This window comes from Thunnus thynnus, chromosome 16 (assembly GCF_963924715.1).
Source record: "Thunnus thynnus chromosome 16, fThuThy2.1, whole genome shotgun sequence".
Lineage (NCBI taxonomy): Eukaryota > Metazoa > Chordata > Actinopteri > Scombriformes > Scombridae > Thunnus > Thunnus thynnus.
This window is the reverse complement of record NC_089532.1, coordinates 7,412,954-7,427,838: the sequence shown is the minus strand read 5'-3', so window position 1 is coordinate 7,427,838 and position 14,885 is coordinate 7,412,954. Positions and strand designations below refer to the sequence as shown.

The 14,885-nt window shown below is 37.2% G+C and overlaps 2 protein-coding genes across 2 annotated transcripts; one reads left to right on the top strand and one right to left on the bottom strand.

The window, feature by feature from the left end:
- Positions 1–697: 697 nt before the first annotated feature.
- rdh12 (retinol dehydrogenase 12) lies at positions 698–8,072 on the bottom strand. The gene is made up of 7 exons (XM_067614684.1): positions 7,904–8,072; positions 6,399–6,517; positions 4,847–5,002; positions 4,623–4,727; positions 4,269–4,478; positions 3,667–3,856; positions 698–1,694 (listed from the first exon to the last, which is right to left on the bottom strand). The coding sequence occupies exons 1-7, from the start codon at positions 7,975–7,977 to the stop codon at positions 1,592–1,594; spliced, it is 957 nt and encodes a 318-aa protein (XP_067470785.1). The 5' UTR covers positions 7,978–8,072; the 3' UTR covers positions 698–1,591.
- Positions 8,073–9,274: 1,202 nt separating this feature from the next.
- On the top strand, positions 9,275–14,465 carry vti1b (vesicle transport through interaction with t-SNAREs 1B). Its single transcript, XM_067613391.1, has 6 exons — positions 9,275–9,627; positions 9,754–9,812; positions 11,625–11,822; positions 12,456–12,629; positions 12,872–12,933; positions 13,369–14,465. Exons 1-6 carry the CDS (start codon positions 9,531–9,533, stop codon positions 13,460–13,462), a joined length of 684 nt encoding a protein of 227 aa, XP_067469492.1. The 5' UTR covers positions 9,275–9,530; the 3' UTR covers positions 13,463–14,465.
- Positions 14,466–14,885: the final 420 nt, after the last annotated feature.

Here is a 14,885-nt window from a genome sequence, read left to right as displayed (position 1 = left end):
TTTTAAAAAAAGGGATTTAACCTTTGCCATACAGTTACCTTTTATGTGTATTTTTCTTTTTATTGGTTTATCTTGCAAACCTACAACCTGGTCAAAAGAAGATAACAATGCAAACAGTTGCTGATGCTGCCTTTTCAAGGATACTAGATGTGTGTATTTCAGAGTTATTCTGATTGACATGGTCAAGCAATACATCTTTATTTACAGGAGACACTATGTTGCTTTTGCCTTGCTTCCCTTTCACTAGTGTGAAGATTGAGATGATTTAGACAGAGATATATGATATTCAGTGTTGGTCGGCAAGAGATGAAAATAAGCCAGTTCAGACTTTTGAGATGCACACGTACGACATTCTTGCACTCTAATCCTCCTTAACTCTGTCTCATCACTGCCGCACTTTATACTGTGTGAGTTTAAAAGAAAAAGATAAACTTCTTTGGGGGAAAATTGTAAAATATGTAATACAGTAACTGCTTTAATGATGCAGGAACAAATGATTTTGAAATGTAATTGTTTTCTCCACCCCTTGTAAAGTAAAATGAAATAAAAAAATATGTAATATATGAATCAACTTCATCCAAAATTTGTTGGTTTAAGATGATAAATGTGTGTGTGTGTGTGTGCACGGATAAGTTCTGACATTGTTGATGGCATTTGAAAGAGATTTTAAAGGATTGATACAAGCAGCCTTGTAGTAATATTTCTGTTTATTTACATTAAATGTAAACATTCAACTCTTAACAAGAATGTAAGTGTAGTAAAAGGCATGTTTCACTTGTATAAAACACAGAATGTAAACTCTTGGCAACCTTGCATGTGAATGCTGAGAAGGAAACATGAGGAGGGGAATCCTTATGAATGTAAAACAGTAGTTCCTGCAGGAATGTGCAGTTTTGGCAATGATCATGGGGAAAAAAAAAATCTCCGCAAATATTGGAATGACATGATTCTAACTCTGTTGAAATAGAAAACCTTTATATAACATGTATTACAGTTATCACAAAATACATTTATGCAATTTAAGCTGTAATCGTGGCTCAGACTGAAGCTAATTTTTGATAGTTTACTAATATTTTAATCGACCTGGAAACTTTGTAAGAACCCCTGCAATATTTTAGAAATACTGGCACAAAAGTCAAGCAATTTAGCTGCAAATTCTGGATAAATCAAAAAAAAACAAACAATATTTGATAAAGATGCTGGTCAGTTACCCTGGCTTGACCCTTCACAGTATCCTACAGCATTGCGATGCATCAAGTTGCTTTTTTGCCTACACTGTATTCACATTGTGTCACAAAAATATAGAGTCAAAAAGTATTTGTGGTTACATGATAATACAGTTGAGTTGTTTTGGTTTGTGAGGCACCAAAATACTCAAGTTATTATACTGTAATTTACTGCATTATTACACAAAAAAGCAACTTCACATTATAGTACCTCTTACATTATTACCTGACTGCTGAAATCTCTGAAGGTAAGAAACGTTCAAAGTAAAGAACATCAAAACCATAGTGAAACGATGAAATTAATGATAACAGAAAGGATAAGGACTCCTTTTAAGAACTGAGATAGATGGCGGTTAAAAGTTGAATCAGTCCCACTCGATACCAAGAAGCTCGCAGCTGACGTCCCATAGTCTCTTGGCTGTGTCCTCACTCCTGCCCTGTGGGGCTACAAAGGCAGGGGCGCAGTCGCTGAAACAAAGGGAGGGGGACGGGGGGTGGGGGGAGTATTACATAAAGGCTAATGATGGTATGAGTCATCACTCTGCGTGCAGCGTTTTCATTTCTCTTTGACCTTGTACATGATAGTAACGTTTGTTATCCTCATTTATTTTATCCTGGTCAGAAACAAGGAACATGCTTGATCTTACAAACGCTGCACTTTAAAGGATTTGGGTGGCAATTTTTTCTATATTATTCTTGTTGTCAACAAATCTGATGTGCAGACCCAAACCAACAATGAATTTATCTACTGACAAGTATTGTGTGTGTATCCAAAGCCTGATACATCTTATTCCTCTGTGCCGTAGACGTCCGTTGTTGTCCAAAAACTATTAAGTGAGTCAATGAGTCACACTGCTGACATGTTCCTTCATCCCGATGACTACGGTTATGGTAATTTGTTTAGAAACGGTTCCAAAGACAAGGGAGTAGACGCCACTGTGCATGCACAGGAACATGGTTCTGTTTACAGAGCTTCACTAGCTTGTTGTGCTACATATCACAACCTCTTGACTTTGTGTTACATTGAACATTTCTCAAAGAACTTTAGTGCAAAGTCAAAAAACTAATATGTCAATCGTCTTCAGGGTGAAGGAACATGTCATCCAGTACAACTGTGTGGCTCACTGACATGTTTATAATAGGTTTTTGATGACAACGGAGGTCTACAGCACAGAGGAATAAGATCTATCAGGTGTTTAATTCACACACAATACGTGATGAGTTCATTGTTGGTTTGGCTCTGCACGAGATTTGTAGATTTGTTGCCAATAAAAAAAAAAAAAAAAAAAAGGATATTGTCAGCTTTATCCTTTGACATGAGGGGAGTAAAGGTAAGGCTTTGCTAGTAAGATGGCAAAAACAAGTAAATTGCCTCTTATTTTGCAGTACGTTAACATTTTCCTTATATAATCATCATTTTGGTCTATGCTGACTTACAACGTTTAACTTCTAGATGGACAAAATGACAAGAAACCAAAAATAGTGAATGTTACAAGTGAAAGTGTAGCTACCCTGATAAGAGATTCAACAAACAGAACTGAAACATGCCTGTCCCTATTTTCAGTGGATCTGGTTCCAGAGGATAATTTCCCCCAAGTCATTTCAGAAAACCCTTACAAGCTTGAACTGAACTGACCAGCTATGGGGGGGTTAATTTTTTAGCCATGCTTGCAGCTCTCGCGATGACAATGTTGGTTTGTCAGCCGGCTCACCACTTTAGCCCAGAGTCAAATATCTCAACGACTATATGATGGTATCCATGGTGCCTAAGGGATGTCTCCTAATGACTCTGGTGATCCTCTGACTTTTCCTCTAGCACTCCTCAAAGTCAAAGCACTCCTAGCACGTCAAAGTTTTCACTAACCCAGTGAAAAACCTCAACATCTACAAGAAGGATTAGCACAAAACTTTGTACAGACATTCATGGTACCCAGAGGATGAATCCTTCAGACTTATGTGATTCCTTCACTTTTCCTTTAGTGCTACCATGAGGTTGAGATTTTTGGTTGAGATTCTTATGTTTCAACAGATATCAGATGGATTTGCCATGAAATTTTGTACACACATTCATGGTCCCATCAGGATTAGTCGTAATAACTGTGGCGATCTCATCAGGTCAAAATCATCTGTAATTTGTGTTTAGTTCTAATTATCAAATGTTAGCATGCTAACACGCTAAACTAAGATGGTGAATATGGTAAACATCATACCTACTAAACATAAGAGTGTTAGCATTCAGTTCAAAATACCACTTAGCCAAAGTACAGCCTCACAGAGCTGCTAGCGTGGCTGTAGAGTCTTGTTTTAACGGGAATTAACTCATCCATAGCCGGGCTCCAGACTTAAATATCAGTCTGAATATGAATCTCACAGGACTACTTTGAGGTCTATATTTCTTCTTAATGGTTCTTGGAGGTCAACTTTCTAGTTTGTTGCTTACCTGAAGTGTTTCCCAGAGATCGAGTGTAGCTCCTCTGCCACGGCACAGTAGATGCTGGTCTGCGCTCCTTCCCGTGGAGTTTTCAGGAACATAGACAAGACGGTGAAAAGTATCGTCATGAGGGTCGAGTGTCTGGTCAGGTCAGAGTTCACCGTCCCAGGATGGACTGAGTTCACTGTCACATTGGAGCCTGTGAGGACAAAAGACAGACGTCACTATCAGAGACATTTTTTAAACCATCTAACCAACAGACTGATCACTGGGAAATAATATTATTTAGGTAGTAATAGTGGAATACCAAGAATTGAGCTTTTTATGATGATTTAGATGTATTCATTTGTGGAATATATTATTTTACTTCCTGCTATATTTAAAGACTTTTCTCTAACAAAATGCAGAAATTGCACAGGATACACCAGCTGTTTTTTTTAAATACTGATGAAATGGGTGTTATATTTTGTATTTTTGTATTTGGTTTTATCTCCTCACTCCTACTTTGGGCACAATGCACCACTAATCCTCGCTGTTACTACCCTGTATGCCAGAGCAGGTCATCTGTCCTTTCTCCCATTTTGTGTGTGTGTGTGTGTGTATTTGTGTACCTTTTAGTCTACGTGCAGACTCTCTGGCAAAGAGCACATTTGCCAGCTTGCTCTGGCAGTATGCTAATCCGCTGTTGTAGCTGCCCTGGCTGTGAAGGTCATGGAAACGGATCCAGCCGAAATTATGAGCAAGAGACGAGACCACCACGATCCGGGCTGGCGCACTGCGCTTCAACAGCCCGATCAGGAGGAACGTCAACAGGAAGTGACCTGCCAGAAGTAAGACACACGTACGGTTAGCAGTGAGAACACACAGTCTTGTTTTTTGACTCGGTGTACCAATCCCAACTGTAAAAACAAGACTTTAAGGCTTGAATGAGTCATTGCTGGGATTAGATGTCAGTGAAGTCTTACCTAAGTGATTGACCCCAATATGCATCTCAAAGCCATCAACTGTTTTCGTGTAAGGGCACATCATCACCCCCGCGTTATTGATAAGGATATGAAGTTGGGTGACCTCTGAAGAACAAAACATTGGGGGGAAAAAAGGGAACACAACAGCTGTGATACATGTTTAACAACAATAAAACTGAGCTTTGTGGATAGATGTGAATATCAAACAGCTACTGCGTACATACCTCTCAGGAATTTCTGTGCGAAGGCTCGTATAGAGCAGGTATCTGCCAAATCCAGCTCTCGAACCTCCACTTGGGCTTTGGGGTACGCAGCTCGGATACTGGCTGCAGCCTCCTCACCTTTTTCTGTGTCTCTGCATGCCATAATCACCCGAGCCCCTGTTGTGTAAGAAAATAAGAAAATAAGCCAAGTTATTAACAAAACAGAAACTACAGTAATTCAAAGAGAGGATACAAGGAGGTTTCTGTTCAGTTTTGGTGTGAGGGGCAATTATATGTCATTCCTCAAGCAAAGTATTACTTTAACATTTATATGGCTACTTGAACAAAACATCCCAATCTTTAATATTTTTATTGGAGTTTAGAATTTTGGTTTCAATTTAGGATGCTTTTATATTTAAGCTGTGGCACACTGAACAAAACTAGAAAAAAAAGGATTAATGCATAGTTCAGTGACTAACTAAACACAACACAACTGAAAGCACTGAGGAGCCTTGAAATGCCCTCTGTTTTTGAAAAATGAGATTACATTTTATGCTGCTTGATTGACCAAGAATGAAGGCAACAATATTAAAATTCCCGCAGCAGGTCTCTAACATGCCAGCCAACCACCAGCAAATCATTCAAGGGTCAGCTCCAAAGCACAAAGAGAATAAATCCTTTTATGTAACATCTTTCGTTTAGATGCAATAGTCATTGAGCTGGATAATAATTCAATGTTATCACTTAAGTGTCTGAAGAACCGTGTTGTGAATTTCTGATCATATCATGATATTTTATAAAATTTTGTTGTCCAAATGTATTATTTCAAGAAAATTGTGATTAAAAATGAACACAATTAATTGGTGACGTTTTGGTTTACAGGTATTAAGACTTCTGTCTAATATAATGCATTACAGCTCATTGCACTTAACATACAAGTAAGTTTGATCATTTTATGTCATTTTACATTTAGAGGGAGCATAGTTACCCTGAGCAGACCTGTCATTATAGAGCCTGTCAATGTATTGGTATACAGTATATTGTGTGTTGGAGCGGTGGCCATTTTTAAACATTTTGACTTGACATTGGTGAGAATGAATATGTTTGTGCAATCAATTTTATATATATTTGCAATGTCATTACAGTGTATAATACTGTAAACTAGTATATTGGCATTATATATTTTTAATAATATTATAACTAGGACTGCAAATAACAATTATTTTCATTATTGATTAATCTGTTTATTATTTTCTCAATCAATTAGTTGTTTGGTTTATAAAATGCCTGGAAATGGTGAAAAATGTCAATCACTGTTTCATAAAATCCAAGATGCAACCTAAAATATCTTGTTTGGCCCAACCAACAGTCCACAACTCAAAGATAATCAGATCAAGAATGACTCCAAACAATTAGTTGATTATCAAAATAGTTACAGATTAATCATTGCAGCTCTAATTCTAACACTGATTTAAACTTTGCTTTGCCCTATAACAGACTCCTGTTTTCTCTAAGGGGAGGTTATGGGTATCAAAGAGGGATTTTGCTTTTGAAGGTAAAACCAAAAGGTCACCTCGCATTGCCAGATCCAGGGCGGTCTCCTTCCCGATCCCTGTGTTGGCTCCAGTGATGAGGACGGTCTTCCCATCCAGACGAGTTGTAGATTTGCAAACTCCTCCTGCTGCATATTGTCTGTTAACGGACAGTAACTACTGATTAATACCAGAGATACTGTATCATGGACACTGGTGGAAAGTAACTAAGTACATTTACTCAAGTACTGTACTTAAGTAAAAAATTGACGTACTTGTACTTTACTTGAGTATTTCCATTTGATGCTACTTTATACTTCCATTCTACTACATTTCAGAGGGAAATATTGTACTTTCTACTCCACTACATTTATTTGACGGCTTTAGTTATTTTTCAGATGAAGATTTGACACAATGGATAATATATCAGCTTCTAAAATACAACATATTCTTAAAAGATAAAACCAGTGGTTTCCAACCTTTTTGGTTTTTGACGTCTCACAAAAAGCAGTGTGTAGTCGGGGTCACATTTCAGATGTCTATGAGTTGTTAACAGCTCCACCAAATAGTGATTTTTCCCTCTAAACTTCTCACATGGTTTCATTTCAATAAATGTTCAAATGATCCAACATTTCACCAAAAATCAAAGATTAGAGAAAAAACTGAAAACAGATTTGTGTATCAGAACTTTGTTTTTTCTTCTTTCCTCTCATGACCCCTCAGATTTATCTGGTGACCCTTTGGAGGGGCCCGACCCCTAGGTTAGGAACCACTGGACTGAACTAGCTAACTGTATATAAAGTAGTTCAAACCAGCTCCACCTGGAGCAGCTACAACAGTAACATGCTGCACTGATGCTTCACTATTAATAATCTAATGATGTCATATATAATAATACATCAGTCAGAGGGACCAAACCACTACTTTTACTGTAATACTTTAACTACATTTTACTGATATACTTATGTACTTTTGCTTAAGTAAAGGATCTGAATATTTCTTCCACCTCTATTGGAATGACTAGTAGCTCCTTCTGCAGTCAGTGTAAGTTATGTCCTCATTATGATTGGACATATGGACAGCCTGCCTTAATTATTCATACAGAAACTTGGATAATGAACAATCCTGAGCGTCAAGTCGTACGACCCACGCCACCGTGCAGGGCCGCCCTATAACCAATAGCTCTATTGGAGTAATGCATACAAATATAACTCCGCCCACGCTCAGCCTCCTGATAGGCCCGACTTTCTCAGCTGGAAGACACCCGGTTCATCTATGTGCAAGAACTCCCACAGCTCCATCATTCTATTTCATTGATTTTCTGCTGGGAAAATCAATTCAGCATCGTGCAAAAAAAAGGGTAATGAAAAATACACCTTAAAAATAACGGTTAGTTGAATTAAGTGGGGCGATAAGTATTTTTAATCATGTAAATTAACCTCATCGTAATAATTACATCAGTGCACTGTAATGTCCTGTCAAACCATGTAACCGCCTATCTGTGATTTATATATGTGAGTGAATGAGTGCATTAGTTGCCGCTTACCGTATGTGTGGTGCAAATGAAATCACCAGTAACGTCACCACTCCGAGGCCTGCGATAATTAATAAAAGCAACATCACAACACGGATTTGCGCTTTCCCGTCTCTTCCTGCAGGACGCTGCTGCTCTGGAGCAGAACAGCTGATGTCAAAGCATAAAGGAGTGCGGGGTGTAGCGGGGGCGAAAGAGACACCGCGCACGGAATCATGGGATTGTAGTTTTCTGCAGCTGGCCACAGAAAAAAATGAGATTACCAGTCATTTTAGTGATATCTTTTTCTTTCTTTTTTATTTACCAGCGGATTTTAATATTTTTAAGAAAGTAAACCATTATTTGGAAAGTTTATAAATGATTTTATTTTAACATGGCGAGACATGGATATCTATAGTTAGTTAGATAGATATATAAATTGATAGAGATTAAATTATTTTATTGTCACATGCACAGCAACACAGTGGGTGGCAACATTGAAAGCAGTGAAAATTTCAAGTTCCAATTAGATTATATAATAAAATATTTAGAATTATAAAAAAAAAGGAGAGAGAAGAGAAAGATAAAATATATGCAACATATCTACAAATATACATTAAGAGACAGACTATTTAAAATATATACAAATATACATTAAGAAAGAGGAAGGAAATTCAATGATTCCCATCAATTTAGGGAATCAGATTACCTAATAAGACTGATTAAAACAAGCAGATTTCACGTATATAATAACTTCTTTTTTTTCCGAGTGCTTTATTTGACCATATGATAGCCTACAAATTCTTGTCGTAACTGTAACGATGCATTCTATCAATAGCACCGGCCCAGGAAGAAAAAAGAAAAACAAGAGCCAAGTTATGTAAACAATAACCATATATTAATAATTAAATAAGTGCACACATGTAGAAATGGGTGAATGAAATCAAACATTACAGGTTTACAGTCATGGGCTCAATAAAACAACTTGATATTGAATAAGTATGTGATTGTTGATGCATAAATCGTGTTGTACAATAGATTTTAATAACGTTGTTTGTATAATTATCTTTATTTGATTTCATGCTTTCTACCATGATGTTTTTCTTACAATTTCTTACCAACCAAGTTATATAATAATAGATTTATGTATAAGATATTTTTCTTTCCATGTCTGTACAGTAGTGGTTGAATAACGGTTTCAACAGAAACATGTACGACAACCTTATAATTACCAAAAAGAAACCAAAAGAAACATTTTCCCACTCAGATCTGTTTAAAAACTACATTTCCCAGAAGGCGCCAGTGAAAGCTGTCTGCCTAACGCCTGCATAAAATTGTTGTTCACGTAATTTTAAAGTCATTTTCACCTTGGTCTGGCATTATTTTCGTTAGTTGTATTACTACTATGCGGAGTGCAGTTTTAGATTTTAGTAAGAAATTTACCAGAACATAGTATTTGATTTTTAGTTTGGAGTTTTTGTCACGTGATCATGAGGGCCATCATGCGGAAGAGTCCCGAGGAACTTATTATTGTCATCAAAGCCCAAAACTAGATTTCGGTACAGTTGTGATTTGTTGGTATTGCTGTTTTTAGCAGGGGAAAAAAGACAAAGTAGTTCCTCTAGAAAAGGCAGCTGACTAACGTTACAAATCCTTCAAAATGTCGTCGGAGGAATTCGAGAAGCTGCACGAAATCTACAGATCTCTGTACGAAGAGCTGAAGCTGATGCCGGAGAGGGCTCTGAAGTGCCACGGAGGTAAACACTTGTTATTGGTATTGTAACACTCAAAGTTTACGCTACCTAATTAACTAAACGTCATAATAAGAAACCTCAGAGGATGTTTTGTGTGCAGTGAAACTGAAGCTTGTGTTGTGTCCGCAGAGGAGAGGAAGAGGTTGGTGAGACGCTTCGATGAGAGGCAGGGGGAGGCGGAGGAAGTGGTGAGATGCTCTGATGTTTGGATGTTTTGGACATAAATATCTGATAGCTAGAAAGCTCCGAGCCTTTATCATTACAGAAATAAAGCTTTATGTGCATACTTCACTTACTTGTTTAACAACCGCAGTAGAAATTCTTTTCAGATATTGACAAAATATACAATTTATTGCTAGAGCTGCAACGATTTTCAGTGGTAGAAAGTAACTAAGTAGGCTACATTTAGGCTACTTGAATACAATCTTGAGGTACTTGTACTGTACTTGAGTATTTCCATTTGATGATACTTTATACTTCCACTTCACTACATTTCAGAGGGAAATATTATACAGAATACTGTATGAAGATTTGACACAATGGATAATATAACAAGCTTTTAAAATACAACACACTGCTAAAGATGAAACCAGTGGTTTCCAACCTTTTTGGCTTTTGATGTCTTATAAAAAGCAGTGTGTAGTCGGGGTCACATTTCAGATGTCTCTGAGTTGTTAAAAAACAGAATCATATTTGTGTGTGTCACATAGTTTTTGACATAAGAGGTTTCAGGACTGTAGCTAATGAGTATTTTCATGATCAATTAATCTGTCAATTATTTTCTCGATTAATTGTGGTGAAAAATGTCGATCACTGTTTCCCAAAGCCCAAGATGCAACCTAAAATGTTTTAGTCCACAACCCAGAGATATTCAGTTTACTATCATAGAGGATTAGTGACCAGTAAATCTAAGTAATACAGAATAGTTGTTTTTGGACTGATAGTCATTGTATGTTTTAATCATTTTTTATGGGACATTAACATTTAATTAGAATATTGTTGAATGTTGTATCTTGTGGAGGTGGAGCTAATTTTAAAAACTTTGCATATTGTTGGTAGTTAAATCTGTAAAAATGCATCATATTTGTATAATAATACTAAGTAGCAACTATAGCTATTGAATAAATGTAGTGCAGTACAAAGCTACAATAATTCCCTCTGGAATAAAGTGGAGAAGAAATATTAAGTAACAAAAGATGTAAATACTCAAGTAAAGCACAAGTACCTCATAATTGTACTTAAAGGTGCAGTGTGTGGAATATAGCAGCATCTAACTGAACGGACTTTGCAGAAATGGAATATAACATTCATAAGTATGTTTTAATTAGTGTATAATCACCTGAAACTAAGAATCATTGTGTTTTCATTATCTTAGAATGAGCCCTTTAAATCTACATAGAGAGAGGGTCCTTCTTCCAATGAGCCCACCATGTTGCACCGCCATGTTTCTACAGTAGCCCAGAATGGACAAAGCAAACACTGGTTCTAGAGAGGGCCTTTCAGCCTTTCGTTTTTCACAAGTGTCGCAGCCACCGTAGGTTCTCCTACATGCTTGGAAGGGGAGGGTGAAGGGAGAGAGAGAGAGAGAGAGGGGTATTCACTAGGTTGCAATCTGCTGCCTCACCACTAGATGCCACTAAATCCTACACACTGGTCCTTTAAATACAGGATTTGAGTAAATGTGCTTCCTACCACTCATTTTGAAACTAGTAAGAAACAGAAAGGAATTTACTTAGTTTGCCTTTAGTATCAAGAGATTCACAACTTTGCTTTTAGTTTCACATATTTCTTCACATTCAGCTTTTTGGAAATGCCAAAAACATGATTGGACTGAGTTATGGTGTGTCAATATATCATTGTAATATTACATAATCCAGTGGTTGTTTTGTCTGTGCAGAAATACCACCGTCAACATGTTCACAAGCAGATTTCACAGCTCACTACAGAGAAAGATCTTATCTCTAGAATAAGACCCTTATGTTTTTCTTATCTGTCTGCAGTTACAAGGAATGGAAGAAGAGCTGCGAGCGGCTCCCTCCTCCTACCGTAACGCTATGGGTACAAAGCTGCGCATGTACCGCAGGGACCTGAGCAAACTGCAGAGGGACATTAAAATCTCAACTACAGGGTTTGGCTTTTCCTCCCAGCCAGTAGAAGGAAGTCATCAAGGCATTTATTCATCAGAAAACCAGCACAGTGTGAGTGTGGAGCTGTGGACTTTCTTGTGTCATAAATGCTTAATGTGAGAGTCATCGGCAAACACAAGACTCAGGAATGTTGCCCGACAGATTTCTTGCATTAGTGACGTTCCTTGGTCACTTGGTTAGGAGAACTAAACTCACTCTAAAGGAGAACTCAAAACACCTTCATAATGTTAAAGTTGGTACTTTATTTCTCTATTCACTATCTTTTTTCTTTGTCTTATTCCCCTGGATAATGGCTACAAGACATATTTCCAGTACAGTTACAAGGAAATCTAATAGCAGGAAATGTTTCACCTGTATGAAACATCAGTGGAAAATGTCATCTGTGGTTGTGTCAGTTTCCTAGACTGAGAACAACAAGCTTACATCTCTTCTCTGCAGCTTGTAAAACAGGATTTAATAAAATGTTGGAACCCTGTAAATTGACGATGTTTGCATAGATGTGTCAGTTTGAGGCAAAGTAGGCACACTAGAAATGGAAGTGTATAGCATTTTATCGTAATGTTACCCCTGAAATATATTCAACAGGACAAATTAATATCTGAAGATTAATTTTATTGTCTTGAAAATTACTTTTCTTGCTTTATTTACCCTGGCTGACTTTGTAATTTTTACCCACTTGTGCAGACACACTTGCAGTCCCAGAGAGCCTTGCTGCTCCAAGGTACGGAGTCTCTGAACAACGCCAGCCAGAGTATCGAACGAAGTCAGCGTATCGCAGCTGAGACCGAGCACATTGGCACAGATATCATCGAGGAGCTGGGAGAGCAGAGGGAACAGCTGGACCGCACCAGAAACAGAGTGAGCTTTAAATGATTATCTGGCTACTATAAGAAACAAGATTATGACGCTGCACTAGTTCACATGGATTCAGAGTTCATATCTGAGATATTTAGAGGCAAAGCAGGTGGCACAGCTCAGGTCTGGGTCAATATGATTTAGATTAGAAATTTTTTGTGTGTTTTTAAATTGTAAAAAGACAATTTCATTTTGTCAGACCATAGTTATATTAAATATCTTCTCTGTCTTTTGTTTTTTTGTAGTTGGCGAATACTGGAGAGAACCTCAGTCGAAGTCGAAAAATCCTTCGTGCCATGTCACGGCGGTAAGTGCTATATTTTTACTCATTTCTTCTTGTTAGTATTTTTTTATTGATGTGCTCAATGATTCAATGCTAACTGTATTTTTTCTAGAATTTGATGTATCTGTTTTTTCTTTGCCTTCCACTGACATGAGATCACAATTACCTGTACTTCTCTGTACATTAGCAAGACAAAATGCTGGACATTAATGACATAAAACATGCATTTGATGAGTAACAAATGAATACAACTGAGTTATTTCACTTTGAATAACATCTCTCTGAATTTTGTTTTTTGTTTAGAAAAGCATGTGAATCACTTAATGTGTAATAAAATAACTGAAAATCATAATTTCGCAATATCTGATCCTTCCTTTTCGGTGAATGGTTATGTAAGAAGTTGAAAAAAGCCTTTGCTTAATGTTTACCGCAATGACTTTCTCCTTTTCTGTCTCATAGGCTCGTGACCAACAAGTTGCTGTTAGGTGTCATCATTTTAATGGAGTTGGCTATTCTGGGTGCTGTGGTTTACCTGAAGTTCTTCCGAAAATGAGCAAACTACACCATCTAAAAAAAAAAAACAGTCTTAAACCCTGGATCCAGGCTAAGCCCGACTCTCTACATCTGTTTTCACTGACTATCCAGTAGCAATAATGCTGTTCTGCTGCATTCAGCCAGCTGTGAGTGCAAACATGGACAGTAAGACGGTTCAGTCTTAAAGCAAACCTTAATCAAGGGGGGAATTCTCCTCTATATGAGTCAAAAGGTGACATTCATTTAACATGAATGACACATTTTTTAACCTGTTAATGGACCAAGCCTACAGGAACTCCTTGGAAGAACTAAGAATTGCACTGTTTTATCAGACTGTTAATACCTGTGAAGCCCTGCGGATGGATTTTCTGGACTTGTGTGCTTGCTGCTATGGATGGTTGTGTTCAAGTATGATCTACTTACATGACAGCACCTGTGAAATGTTAGTGACATACTTTGACTTTGTTTTGGGAGGTTTATAAATTCTCAGATTGGGATACTTAATTATTAGTATTCAACACAACCGTATGTTCTGTTATCTTTGTAAAACTAAACTACAGTATCCGATAAAAATGGCACCCGTTGAATCAATTTTTTTTTTTAGTGTGTTCATGCCCAGTATCCAAACGGTTGTTTTGACTTAATTTTTCCAATGCTGAGGACTGAGACCTGAAGCCAAATTTGTCTTTCAGACCTGTGAATGTGAAAATGGATGGAAACTCTTCTGACAGATGCAATGTTCTCCACAGTTAATTAAGTTGTCTAATCACTGTATAATACAAAAATTAGAAACAGGCTATGATTTTCCTCATTTGACCGCCTGTATATTATTAAAGCTAATCTTTAATCTTAGTTTGCATTTTATCTGAAATTTCTAGGAATGGCAGCCAAACAGGCCAAAGTAAAAAAAAAACAAAAAAAAAACCATCTGCTGTGGAGACCAGGCCGGGTTAGTGCTGCGTAAACAGCATCTGTTACTGTGGAATTAATTGTCAAATAAAAAGTAAAAGGTGATAAGGTTATTTTTTGTGTAATGTTCTCAAAGTGGCACATCTGTTACCATGTTTTTCCTCCACATATCATGCGACGGCCGAGTAGAACATGTTTGGTGACCTGCTGGTGTGAATCAGGTTGGGAGTTTGGGTTAGAGTAGAACAAATTAGTTTTATTGCTTTGCAGTTCTTTTTACAATTGGTTACATGCAAGGTTCAATACGGAGTAAGCATCTTCAAAACTCTTCAGCCAACACAACAGCAACAATTATGATAAAAAAAAATGTATGTGATTAATATAAAATCACATTTTGCATCACTTAAATGACTACAGCCTTCAAATTTCCTGAATACTTTTCCCACTCAAACACAAACATCAACAAAACTCTGTGGATCTGCAGCCCATTTTAAAAATGCTTCCACATTTCTTACACTATCAATGATTAGATT